The following is a 13,283-nucleotide window of genomic DNA, read 5'->3' on the forward strand; positions in this document are numbered from 1 at the left end:
TCATCTTGATTGTTCCATGTATGGACTTAGAGCTACTCCTACCACAAAATTTACCCATAAAATACAAGATTTACTGCACTGTTTGATGCTTAGCTTCTTCAGCTTCTTACAAAGAAACACAGAATCAGCACCTTTTCAGTTCATTCTTCAACAAACATCACCTGTAATTGAGCTTGATGTGGTGAATTTTGATTGGCTGAGTTTGAGAGACAGCCACATTCAACAAGATTTCTTAGTCAGACTCTTACAATAAATGCAGATCTACTGCAGGAAGCACAACACATTGCTTGTAGCTGGAATCACTATTATGCACTATCAATCACCATAATTTCAGAAGACAAACCATTCTGACAAACCAAAGGTGAGGAGGGGTAACAAGAAAACTCCACCCAATGTGAATCACATCTTCGGTATCAGTAGATGCACATACCTGAAAATGAGTTAGAAATGTGCTTGGCCTATGTCAGTTTCCGAGGGTTTAACTAGTTAGCCTTACAAGAGGTTTCACCTTGCGCTGGTGGCCAATGCTATTTACAAGATCTTTTCTGGTACAGACAGGAAACATATTTACTCTGGTCATATTTAGACGTCTCAACACATAGGGGAAACTAAGCTGATCCCTTGATGTGAAACGAACCACCTCGTTGAACCAGAGGCACATGAAAAGATTTGTCGACGCGGTATGCTCCCTCACTATCACTGATGCCTCAGCTAGAGCTGCAGAACAATACAAACATCAGCTCCGACAACTTACTCCCTGATACAAAGTGATTGTTAGTTTCAAAATGATATGTGGCTTATTCACATGCATTCCTCAGCCAATAAAGGAAGGCCAGATGAGTAGCTGAGTTTTTGCAATTATGTTGTCAGGTTAATGACAGGAACTTCTTTTTTTACTATTACTTGTTCAATTTTGCTCTGCACAAGTTTTTTGTTCCATTAGATCCTTATACATTGGACTGTTGCATACCGATTGTCACTCTGCTGTTACACTAGTTCAAGGTGCACCACCAAATGACTGGATTAGAGTACCTCAATTAGTGTTGTTATAACTAGTCACCTGCCTTTAACATATCACATCAGTCCCTTGTTCCTCTTCTTTATCTGATCTTCTTTTTCCTCCTCATCACTCCTTTTGATCTCCTTTCTTCTCATACATAAAGGGTCCCCATAATTGATGAAAATAAGTGGGTCTATTCTTCCCCGCCGCTCTTTGCAACTGGAGGGAACATGTTCGTCCCAGGGATAGACAGGAGAGGCGAGAGGGCTGCAGCCCTTCTCTTATCCTACTTTGACCATCAAAGAGGAGGCTGAAGCCTCTATCTTCTCTCCTGTTGCTGGTGTTGATTGAGTAGTACTGATGGCGGCAGCCTCTAGCTGGAGGTGGTTTGGATCCCTTCCATTTTCTTCTTTCCTTGATTCTTTTTCTCCCTTTCAAGGGACTGTGATTCCTAGGTTGGTGATGATGAGTGGGGATTAGACAATTGGAGTGGCTGGAAGGAGGAGTTGGCGTTGGAGAGGGAAAGGCTTGAGCACCAAGGCAGTAGCCAGTTGGTGATGAAGAGGATGAGAGGAGGCACCGTTGATCATGGCAATGGAGAGAAGAATAGATGGAAGGAAAGATAAAATTTTACATAGGATTAAGGAAACAGCAGGCTGCATCATAACAAATAATACCTAGCAGCAACTAACAGCAGCACTTGCCATGCATGCAATACCAACAAAGGAGGGACCAATCTTGTAATGCATGCAATACCAATGGCCTAATCTATAATCTTGTAATGCATGCAATACCAATGGCCTAATCTATAATCTTGTAATGCATGCAATACCAATGGCCTAATCTATAGGGATGTAAATGAACAAAAACTTGTCAAAGAACGAAACTAAATATCAGTAAATGGTATGGGAATCACTATTGTCACCAACTTTTAAGGTCACAGGAAAATAAAATGCTACCACGAATCATTCAATTGTTATGTAGCACCTTCTTTGATCAAATTTCTAATCTAGTTTGCACAATAATGCAGTACAAAACCAAATCCTAAAATGGTTAGCAGCATATGTGATTTAATCAATAGCAGCATATCTTATCACAACCTATGCTGCTTATGACGGCCTATACGAACAAGCAAAACATGTAGATGATTAATTTGCCCTCTATGAAAAATTGCAATGTGTATCCACCAAATAAGTATGATCATGTGCAAACCTTTCTTTCCATTGAACCTCTTGTCATCAGGAATAGCATCCATCCGATACTGATTTAATTGCATCTCCACTTCTTCTGGCGTGGCTTTGTGTTTCTTAACGACAGCCTTTCCTTCATCATATAGGCTACTTCGTGCTCCATGTTCAGAAATAGCAAGTACAGAATTAGTATGCCAAAGTAGAGCTTCAATCACACCTATTGGATCTCTTCGAAACTGAGATTTCGAGTCCACCCAAATTGAAAACCTTGCTTCGGGAAAAAGGCGATGGCTCAACATCTGAAGAGGAAAACGTATCATGTAACATGATAAAGTTGCTGACAGTTGAATCCTAGCAAGTGATAATTGAATCTGAAGACAGAAAATACATCTGACCCACAAAATTGTAACAGTAAATGCAATAAATTGTTGAACAAACTGATGAAATGTTGCAATATATAGCCAGATATGATGATGGAAAACTTTACACCATTGTTTCAAGGAAAAAAAAGAATAGTGTCAACTTAAAATTAAAGCAATGAGTATGAGAAAGATTGATAACTCAATGATCATCTTATCAATAAATAAGTTTCTATACCATATGTTATAATAATGAAACTTGAAAGAAAAATAGATTTATGCTTGACTGAAAGACCACATAAACTTTGTCAAAGCATTCTTGAAAAAAATCAGATAACATATTAGCAGTAGGACATAAGACAGAAGGTCAAGTTTTCAAATCTCGCCCGTGCTACTCGGTATAGACCCATATTTACTAGTTTGATCATGTACCATAGTACCATACCAGTCCGCTAGGTTATGAAAACAGTACCGGACCGAGATTTAATTCCTTGAAAAAGTTAAAATCGATCGGGAATGATGATGATCGTTAGAGCTTCCTGACTGATTTTTTTTGGAGGATATTAAAATGAAAAGTAATGTCAAACTTGCATAAATAACAAAATTTTGTTACTTAGGGGAGAGTTTAAGACCATAAAATCCAGGAATTAAATCAAGTTTTCATTTGAGAGTGAACACTAAAATCTCAGTTTCAGAATCAACTCATCTTAAATACATAATGTCATAAAGTTTTCACTGAAATTCTAATTTGCTTCTAAAATGAAAATTCTTATAATCAGACAATAATTGATAGAATGATGGAAAGATAATGAAAACAAAACCAAACAACTGAAATAAGGAATTTACAAACAGTGCATAGATATCAAATTAATTTTACAAACTCAACAACTTTACCTTGGGTATTTTCCCATTCAACCGCTGATCTGAGAAAGGAAGATCCTTCACAACCACAACATGCCATTTATCGATCATGTGGTCCTCACCAATTACCTTTCCTTCCTTCTCCTGAGTTGACTGAGTGATTTCATCCCAGAATGCCACGTAGCAAACCTGCATCATAATCATAGCTATTTATGGAATTGAGCAGAGAATTCCTGTAGAGTCTACAAGCACACTTATAACTGGAACCTTTTCAAATGATGCCTCTGTCATTCCAATAGGTTGGTACAGATCATCCCCACCTCCAAATGCACATGTAGAGACAACTACTTTGCAAGTTCGCATGAAACTTCTGTCATCATCAGAAATTTTAAATCCTCCATTTTCACTGTAAAAGCCGCAATGCACCACAGCAGTTTCATTCGCCTGATGTGAGACATATGTGCACAAAATAAACATGATAGAATTTATTTAACCTGGGAGAAGAATATAATCAAAATACATTGCACAGTTATTAATATATTCATATTATATTTTAGGTACCCAATAATAGCTCAATAATACTTTCACAAAAAAAGAAACCGAAAAGGAAATTTATAGATGAATAACTGTGCAAAACAGAATCCTCTACAAGCACATTTTTGGCAATTAATATTATCCTAGAGCAGAGCAGGACCTTGAAACTTTCTTCTCTTTCGTGAAGAGTTTGGAATCCGGTGAACAAATTAAATCTTGTAGCTTCTTCATTCTGAGTAATTGTGTATTGTTCTCCGGAATGCTGGTCACTAGAATCTGATCTGTATAACACTCTCTTGGCGGGGAAGTTGGATTCTGCGGATACTGGAAACTCTAAATTCTCTAATTTTTCAGGACTAAGGATCTTAAGGCAGTCTGTCAAATCAAGAGAAACAGTTTATCAATAAAAGATACTGCTTTATATTTAACTGTTTTCTAATAATAAACACCATTTCCACCCACAATTTCAGAAATCAAACCCAATTATCAGCATGATAAAACATATTCCTTTGGTAAGGGATTTATGATTTGTTTCTACAGAATCATGTTTTTATTCACTGTGCACAATTCCGGTATTTCTACGATCCAATTATATGTCAAAGAGGGATAAAGTTACTACTTTTCCACATTGGGGAACAATTTGTCATCGATTGACATGAAAGCAACAAATTTGAGGCTCATTGCAAGACCAAATTTTTAAAAGCTGTCTTCCAGAACCGAAAAATTATCTCATTGCATGAGTTTCCTCCCCTATTTCGAGTGATTATGACAGAAAAACCAAATGTAACCTAAGTATATCATATATGAAAGAAGAAAATCGAGGCATCTTACGCTCCCTAACGCCATGGACGACTCTGGTGGTGGGATCGAGCCGGTTCAGGTTCTTCACCGATTCCACCTTCGCGGAAGCAGCCAGATTGTCTCCGACCTCGTCAGGAAGCTTCCGCCCCAACCGCGAGCTCTCGAGGAGGAGCAGGGCGACCGCAGGTAGGAACAGAAGCACAGGCCACCACCGCATCGCGATCCTCACCGCCCACCGGAGGAGCTCGCGCCGTCCCCGAAGCCCCGGCTTCTTGCGCTTCGGGCGGACGCGGACCCGCATCCTCCCGGTGACCTCGTCGTCGTCGGAGACGGATATGGAGATGGTGTTCAACATTGAGGACGAGGACATCGGCGTGAGAGAGAGAGAGAGAGAGATCGGACACGAATCCCTTCCTCTTTTCTTCGCTGCGCTTAGAGAGAGGAGGAAGAAGCTCCGATGCGTTGCTTGTTCCGCCATCGAGTTCCTCTTAACGGCCACATACAACGGGTTTGATCAACCTAAGTAACGGTGTACATAAGCCGGTTTAAACTATTGTATCACTAATCTGCTTGTTATAAGTCTGCCGACATAATACTACCATAGACTAATCGACACGAATCCAAATTGGTTGATGTCGAACTCCTCTAAATGGAGTCGGGTTTGTCGGAAATTGCGGGTCGGACGGGATCAGAAACGGATCCAAAACGAAGCCGTTCTGCTCTTGTTTTGGGAACCGGGCCGAGTAAGTTAGGGTTATCGTTGCGCTTCTTCTCTGTTTCTGTTGGCCTCGAGGGGGAAGAAGAGGATGGCGCTGACCAACTTCATCGTGACGGTCGTGGGGGTGACGGCGGCCGTGCTCCTCCTCCGCAGCGACGTCAAGCAGTCCGCCGCCATCTTTCGCCGCAACGTCCGCCACATCCGCCAGTGGCTCGAAGAAGAGTCCGCCTCCGCCGCCAAGTAAATAAAAACAACTTCTGGAATTTAATTCGAATTGTTACTTTGCATCAATTTCTTCTTATTATATCGAATAATCGAGTTGCTTCTGCTCTCCCGTTGAATATTGAGGTGATGCCCTGGGGAAATTTCTGTGGTAACATACACTTATAGTCCAAGCTGTGCGAGGATCATCTTGGATTTCATGGTGTCACAAGTTACTCATATAGATCAATATAGGATAAACTCTAAACGTGGCACGATGTATATATATTGAGTCAAACTCTTTTACTCGTATGATTTCTAGTGCAGCATCTCTTATATGAGATAGCAAAACGATCAACCTGAGTACTGCGGTAGTTTCTTAAAGAAATAAGTAAAAAAACGAAAAATAAAATTCGTGGTATATTTCTTGTTTATTTTCCTGCTAAATGGCTATTTGGGCGTTGTGTTTGATATCTTGCAGTTCGTATCTTTAAAAGGGGCCTTAGTTATTGAGTACTCATCGACACCTTTTAAGCATACAATGTATGGTTTTTGAGTGACATGCACCATGGATGCTCAATATAAGATCTCGAATCTGAAAAAAAAAATATATTATGTTTGAGACATTGAAATGGACAGATCTGTTAGCTATTTAATGCCCTCATTAGTGCTTCTACTCTCTTTATTTTGAACTGTCTCAAGAAACCTTCATTAGAGACTAAACTAAAATAATACATTAATTAAAACCTTTAAAATATACGATGTCTTGGTTTTCTTATGTCTTTCTCGGACATCACTGTTTGTTGTTATTGTTGTAGTTTCCTTATATCCTAGTTATTAGATAAGAAATTCTAGCACTTCCATTGGCAATTTATGAAACATAAACGAATGTTGTCAGAATAGTGCAATGATTAGGGCATTGAGGGTCATTTTAAGGATGGTTTAAGACTTTAAGTACTTGCATTTTACTGCTAAAGAATTTGGTATTTTTTTCTTGGAAATATTGTCATCATATGACCCATTACCCAGATCCTAGAAGGTAGATAAAGTCATCATATTTTAATTATGGCCCATCCATGGGGTGGGCTGAGGTGGAATCCTAACATTTATGTCCATGAGTTGCTTATGTTCCTACACGTTTCCTGATTGATTCTGTGATTTGTTTACATTACTAATATTTTGGAGTGAAATATTCTTATTAAAAAATATTATAAGACATCGCAATTTATGAACTACGTTAATTTATTTCAGAGGGAATAACAAAGGTTGGCCGCTTAAGGTAGTGAATGTAGAACTAATGAAGGAAATGTGGGAGCATATGGTTGCTTGACATGCACCATTACTAGTTTGATTGACCACAAACTTGGGTTATCGATGTAATAGTGTTGTTACCCTTCGAGACCTTTTTCTTCTGTTGGGCCAGTTTAGGTAATTAGCCAGGGAGTACTTTATTTTGAAGGGTGGGTTCACTAGAGTCTCAGCCTCTCCTGATGCAAATTGAGACGGAGGAAACAAGCGTCAGAGTTACTTAGACATTTCATTGTGTACTGCCAAGCTGTCAATGGTGATGAACCGAAATCAGTGGCTAATGGAAAATTTGCATGTTTGCATCTATGCATTAGTTCATTTGCGGACTAGCTCTGGAACCGATGCTGGTAACAAAAAACTTGGTACAGACTATACATCTGAAAGTGCCTGTCTTTTGTAAAAAAGATAATATCGTATGTGGAGTTTTTTGGTTTAAGTAAATATAATGAACTAACACACATGATATTTACGTATTGGTCATACAAGAGTTGCTTAATGTGTTCACTCTATTTTATTTTCTTATGAATGATTCTATGTTTCCACAGATGATTCTTTTTTACTAATCAATGTAATTTTCAGATGACCTATTTTTCTGGTTAGTTTTAGCTTCCAGGTATTTCTAACGGTTTTTAGCCAGCAAAATTTCAAGATGCAAGTGAAACTGATTTGCAGTATGATCTCGACTTTAATAACATAGATATCTTATTGGTTGAGTAGTGCATCTATTTGCTTATTAAAATTCTAATGACTAAATGAAGCTATTCTTCCAAGTAATTAGAATTTTTTGTTTAACTTCTGCTTTTCATCATATTGTTCCTTGTGGATTTAAATTCTTGAATTTTCAAAAGGATACTAAGTATTAAAATATAATAGAGATTATTTTTATCATTTTTATTCCATCGAATAGTTTTAGTAGAATAAAATATTTGCAGGAAAAAATGTTCTGAACAGCAAAGCATATATTTTCTGTCTTATATGTACGTGGCTAATTTTATGTGACTGTTCTATCTTCTCCTGGTATTTTTTTTTTATTTGAGGCATTTGTTTTGTGGTAATTTATGTTATTCACATCTGTGAAACTGGACACTAAGAAGTTGTCTGATGTTTTATGCTTTACTATCTTGAATTAAAATAGTAAACAAGTTCAGTTTTGGGATTTGAAAGAGGCAATTTTTCAATTACTCTAATCACTCAACAAGCTCGTTGCTCTAACATTCATCCATTGTAAATCCTGTTACATCTAGTGTTCTTTCTACTCAAACACTTGTTACCATAAGAAGAGCCCTCTGTTGGTACCCGATAGTTTTACTTGTGGGGCTTGTTTAGAGTACTTCACTGCATACCGTTTCTCATAAAGCTGGAGTAACTTCGCTCTGGCTTGTTATGTAGGTTTTATGGTTTTCATCCCTAGAGGTTTATGATGCAAGGATCGTTGAGTATAAACACATGGGGGACATTAGTGTCATCTCAGTATTTGACTTTATTGTATCTTGGACCACCTTATGTTATCTGTCCTTCGCCAAATATATTCTTGTTAATCTAGAATCTGGATGTCTGACATGGAGGATGATTCGGATCCAATCGTGACCCTTTCCCGAGTTTGTCACACAAATGGATTTAGTATTGAGAGCACCAAATCACTGAACCAAGATCATGCAAAACTGTGCTGAGGGCATGCTCATCAAAGCCCCTCTAATGCTTAAGTGAGCAAATGGATTGGAGGATTCGGTCAAGTGCTAAAACTGTTAGATATTGGGGGTTGTTACGTGTTTCATTTGGCAATGAATTTTCTGAATCTGGGAATCACTGGATTATGGTATGTTGTTCACTTGCCCAGCCACGTTGCCTACTTAGCAGATGATGTGTGATCTAAATGTCAATTGTTGAGGTGTCGACAGTCTGCCCAGTGTGATCTTCCCATATCATTGCTAACTACGATTGTTCCATGATGGTTTTTGTCACGAAATCTATTTTAGCTTTAGCCAAGAAATGATGAGTCATGATTTAACTAGACCTGTGTAGAAGTGTGAACCGATGAAGATCTGAAGGTATTGCTAGTAGCCAGAAAAGGGTTGTTTGCCACAGTATGTTTTGGGCCATGATCCATAAAGAAGTTACGATTGATCTCTTGCAATATTTTTATTTATGCCTATAACACACAAAACTGGTTTCTATGATAAAAGTACTTTCAAATTTGCCATCAGATACTCCTGTATACAAATAAGGGTGGAGTATCTTCTGTCAACAACCGCTTGCATCTTTTGTCATGATGTTGGTGTTCTTAGTGTTGCTTGATGCTTAATGTTTGGTGACTGTTAAAACTTTGAAAGTTAAAAACCTTTTTTTTTCGACTCTCATTGTTTACAGATCTGTGGAGCGATCCGCACCCAAGGAGTTGGATTCTCAGGCTCCAAGGAAAGAGATTCACAAGGATGAGAAGCACTAGAATGTGAGGAAGGGCGTTTGACATGTTTTCCTTGTTTTACCAATGATGTTAGGTTTTCTTTAAATAATGGTTCTTTATCTAAGACACTTTATTTTTGTTCTTTTGAGGGTAAAGGATAATGAACCAACTTTCCACTGCAAAGAACATATCCGCTAATATGTTTGTGTAGCGTAGACTATCATCAAGCAACTATCACTGTAACTGTATACCCTTGGAAAGAAGGTAAATATGAAGTCAGTTCCTTTATTTCACTCGCATTTATTACATCTAATAATAATTGTATTACCTTCTTGACTTGTATTTTTCCGATTCTGACTTGTTATCTCATTATATTTACTCCCAATGCCTTTTCTTTCTTTTACAGGTCTTAATATGAAAAGATTTTAGGCGTGATGAAATGCATGGGCGAAAAGTGAACTTGAAACGGATGAATCGGGGAAGTTAGTTTGCCGTGGACGGCACAACTCCCCAATTCTCTGCATTCGTGCCACGTGGCAGCAGCGATTTAAATCCTGTTATAAGCTTACGTGGACGAAATTTCAGAAAAATCAACATAAATTTTGAATGGCTACAAACTATCAAACCTGACTTAAGAATTGACTTTCCTACTCGTTTGCTTCCAAATCAAACTATAAATTTTGAATGGTCATCCAAACTCAGCCGTTTTGAATGGCTAAAATTCGATTCAAAAATACAAGACATCTTAAATACATAAAACAGTCGTTATTGTTATCTTCTTTTCCATTCACTATTCCTTCCCTTACATATTTGGATGTCAAAAGAGAAATAATTTTTTCTAATATTATATTATATACCACAAAAAACCCACAGACTTCGAGCTAATAACTATTACTTCAAGAGCAGTTATTGAGGGATTTTTATTTCCCTATTTGTATTTGCCCGTCTCGTCCAAAACGTAACGAGGCTCGTCCTCGAATCGTTTTCGACCTACTCTGCATTCTCCACCCAGTGAGATCCTTGTGGGCCCCATTGTTCCTTCCAATTCATTCTCTCTTCGTTCCATAACGGGCACGTCAGAACGGGTACAAGTCAATACTGATCACTCCCTCATTTTTCGTATATATATATACATAGGAATTCATATTGTAAAATTAGATATCGTGGCTAAAACTAATCGTCGACCGGAAGCCAAATACTTGTAGTCTCCATCGCCGCCTCCTCCGATGGACCTCCTCTTCCCCTTCCCCTACATTCGCCGCCGGCGATGGCTCATCCTCGCTGCCACCGTCGTCGTCTCCGGATACGGCGCCTATAGAATCTACCACCTTCCTTCCGTCGCCCGGCGGCGCAGGAAGCTGTTTCGCCTCCTCTCTGCCCTCGCCACCGCAGCCGATGCCGCCGCATCCTCCGCTGAGGCTGTCTCCCTTGTATCCTCCGATCTCAACCGCTTCCTCCGCTCTGACGCCGACGATCTCCCCTCCAGCTTGAAGCAGTTGTCCAAGATCGTCCGCTCCGACGAGTTATCCGGCTCCGTTTCTAGTATTTCCGAAGCCCTAACGATCGGACTTGTGCGAGGGCTCCAATCCAATGGTCCGATGGTTGATTCTTCCGTTTCGGAGACCGGGACCGGAGCAAGATTCTCCGATCGGGTTATGGATAAGCTGTTCTCCGCCGCTGGAACCGGGTTCGCCTCCGTGGTGGTTGGCAGCTTAGCGAAGGGCCTTGTGATGGGGTTTTACACAAGGGGATCGACCGGTGATGATTCCGATGGCATCGAGCGATCGGACTCGCAGGTGGTGCCACAGTGGTTCCAATTGGTTTGCAGCGATGAATCTAGAGCTCTCGTCGGAAACGTTGTCCAGCTGTTTGTGAGCACTGCCGTCACGGTCTACCTCGACAAGACGATGGACATCAACACCTATGACGAGCTCTTCTCCGGCCTCACCAACCCGAAACACGAGGCTAAGATGAAGGACATGTTGGTTTCAATGTGCAACGGAGCGGTCGAAACCCTTGTTAAGACTTCCCACCAGGTGATAAGCTCCAATTCGGGCTCGCCTGAGGTCAGAGCAGAAGATCTTCCTCGAGTGGAGGAACTCGATCAGAAGGCGAAGGATGGAGGTGGGTGGGTGGATCAGATAACGTCCAAATTGGCTGTACCGAGCAACAGGAGGTTCATTCTTGATGTCACAGGGAGGATAACCTTTGAGACTGTCAGGTCTTTTCTCGATTTCGTGTTGTGGAAGATATATGATGGTGCGAAAAGAGGAGTAAATTCTGCACGAGAAGAGTTGGTCGTAAAGGGTTTGGAGGTGGTGAGATACATTAGTGGCAAGTCTATGGTCATCATCACAATATGCCTCTCCTTGTGCATGCATATCTTCATGGGGACGCGAGTTTTGGTGCCTGCGTAGGTTGGTGTATTGAGTTCTCCAAACTGATTTAACAGGATTAGAATCATATAAAAGTTCTTTTTCTCTGTGTTTCAGAAAGGCACGCTTTTTCTTGTGCTTGCTTCAAGTAGTAGAACCTGATATGATGTTGGTTCTTATGGTTCTCATTGCAAAATTCAAAGAAAAGGGAAAAAAAAGGAAGAAATTCAGCATTGTTGAAGGAAATCAGGTGATTTTTCTATTGGAATTGTTGATACTCTTGGAAGTATAAAGGAGATTGATGATGGAGAAAATGATATGTAAATATGCAGTGACATATAGAAGCACTCAAAATGCCTTCTGAGAGTGGATTATATATGTGAAACATAGTATGTTATTACAAACAGGAGGGTATGTGTTTAACATTGGATAATTTCTTGCTTTTCTTTTCCAATGTTAATATCTTGATAAATTTCTTAGCATGTGCAGCATGTCACAAATCCCTTTTTCAGTGTATTTTCCGTTTAATGAACATCAATGTATATTGTTATATATTCAATATACCATGCTCTCAGTTGGCCATTATGTGCACATGTTAAATTTTGAAGTACATATTTATGGTAGAGTTGTGTTCATAATTGCAAATTGAAGTGTAGGTGGAAATATGTTGTCTGCAAAAATGTGTGGTTTACTGGCATATAGTTATCAAGCAATTAAAAAATGATGAAAACTCTCATGATGTGTTTGTGTTTATGGATTCCCTGTTTGTAACTCGTACTTTGCCAGATTATTGCACTTCCAAGAAGATCTTATGTAGTCACTAAAGAAAAGGAAGTCATTCCTCCTCCTGTCTACATATAATGTTGATAGCGTACATTAGGCTGTTCTCTTTCTTTCCTTCAGTGGTAATGCAATTTATAATCACTGAAAAAATATTGGTGAACTCTATGAGAAACAGGCTTCAATGATCACGTCCTCTCTTATGCCATTTATATACGATGGAAATTGTTGCTTGCCTGAGGCTTATTGGATGATTGTGGGATAATGCACTTTCCTTGTTTTAGTAGCTAAAACATATGAGATCACTGAGATATCTGCCCATACTTCTTGGATATGTTTTAGAGGGTGGGCTGGAAGGATGACAGGTTTAAAACTTATGGAGCATGGGTATTTTTTCAAAGCAATGAAAATTTTGTTGCATATTATATCTTTCAATAAAGTCTTGCTTTTTATTTTTATTGTGCTTTCTTTTGTTTGATAAATCAGTTATTATTACATGTTTATATGCTGGTTCCACATAATTGCGTCCTGAAAATTTTCAATGGTCTCAACAACTCAAAATGTCACAAATATGACTTTTTTTTGTTTTGGGAGGGGGGGGGGGGGGAGGAGGGGGGAGAAAAAGCCTAAAACTTACTCCTATCTGCAATGAATTAGATATACTATTAGGAATCTATTTGAATCTACCAACATGACATTTCTAGAAAAGTATAAAGAAGACCTATGGTAATTATATGTTACTGTTGTCAAAT

General features: G+C 39.1%; 3 protein-coding genes across 4 annotated transcripts; 2 read left to right on the plus strand and 1 right to left on the minus strand.

The window, feature by feature from the left end:
• Positions 1-287: 287 nt before the first annotated feature.
• Positions 288-5,214, minus strand: LOC135618612 (probable hexosyltransferase MUCI70). The gene is made up of 6 exons (XM_065119638.1): positions 4,776-5,214; positions 4,105-4,319; positions 3,678-3,854; positions 3,444-3,599; positions 2,213-2,489; positions 288-717 (listed from the first exon to the last, which is right to left on the minus strand). Exons 1-6 carry the CDS (start codon positions 5,113-5,115, stop codon positions 479-481), a joined length of 1,404 nt encoding a protein of 467 aa, XP_064975710.1. The 5' UTR covers positions 5,116-5,214; the 3' UTR covers positions 288-478.
• Positions 5,215-5,487: 273 nt separating this feature from the next.
• On the plus strand, positions 5,488-9,669 carry LOC103993988 (uncharacterized). Its single transcript, XM_018830470.2, has 3 exons — positions 5,488-5,703; positions 9,340-9,421; positions 9,533-9,669. The coding sequence occupies exons 1-2, from the start codon at positions 5,552-5,554 to the stop codon at positions 9,416-9,418; spliced, it is 231 nt and encodes a 76-aa protein (XP_018686015.1). The 5' UTR covers positions 5,488-5,551; the 3' UTR covers positions 9,419-9,421; positions 9,533-9,669.
• Positions 9,670-10,523: 854 nt separating this feature from the next.
• Positions 10,524-12,336, plus strand: LOC135580899 (protein PHLOEM PROTEIN 2-LIKE A10-like). Of its 2 annotated transcripts, none has more exons than XR_010489064.1 (2): positions 10,524-12,001; positions 12,084-12,336. XR_010489064.1 is itself a non-coding variant. In XM_065119639.1 (2 exons), the coding sequence occupies exon 1, from the start codon at positions 10,603-10,605 to the stop codon at positions 11,791-11,793; it is 1,191 nt and encodes a 396-aa protein (XP_064975711.1). In that variant the 5' UTR covers positions 10,524-10,602; the 3' UTR covers positions 11,869-12,336. The 2 variants fall into 2 exon arrangements, 1 of the variants encoding a protein (XP_064975711.1); XM_065119639.1 differs by having other exon boundaries at positions 10,524-11,793; positions 11,869-12,336.
• The last annotated feature ends 947 nt before the right edge of the window (positions 12,337-13,283 follow it).

The sequence above is a fragment of the Musa acuminata genome, chromosome BXJ2-8 (assembly GCF_036884655.1).
Source record: "Musa acuminata AAA Group cultivar baxijiao chromosome BXJ2-8, Cavendish_Baxijiao_AAA, whole genome shotgun sequence".
In the NCBI taxonomy this organism is placed as follows: Eukaryota; Viridiplantae; Streptophyta; class Magnoliopsida; order Zingiberales; family Musaceae; genus Musa; species Musa acuminata.

Excerpts from the sequence above, each read along its gene's own strand:
- LOC135618612 (XM_065119638.1), bottom strand. The coding sequence starts at position 5,115 with ATGTCCTCGTCCTCAATGTTGAACACCATCTCCATATCCGTCTCCGAC. Across the intron at positions 3,855-4,104 it reads AAAGAGAAGAAAGTTTCAAG|GCGAATGAAACTGCTGTGGT; the intron begins GTCCTGCTCTGC and ends GTCTCACATCAG. Across the intron at positions 718-2,212 it reads GAGGTTCAATGGAAAGAAAG|CTCTAGCTGAGGCATCAGTG; the intron begins GTTTGCACATGA and ends ATTGTTCTGCAG.
- LOC103993988 (XM_018830470.2), top strand. The coding sequence starts at position 5,552 with ATGGCGCTGACCAACTTCATCGTGACGGTCGTGGGGGTGACGGCGGCC. Across the intron at positions 5,704-9,339 it reads GAGTCCGCCTCCGCCGCCAA|ATCTGTGGAGCGATCCGCAC; the intron begins GTAAATAAAAAC and ends CATTGTTTACAG.
- LOC135580899 (XM_065119639.1), top strand. The coding sequence starts at position 10,603 with ATGGACCTCCTCTTCCCCTTCCCCTACATTCGCCGCCGGCGATGGCTC.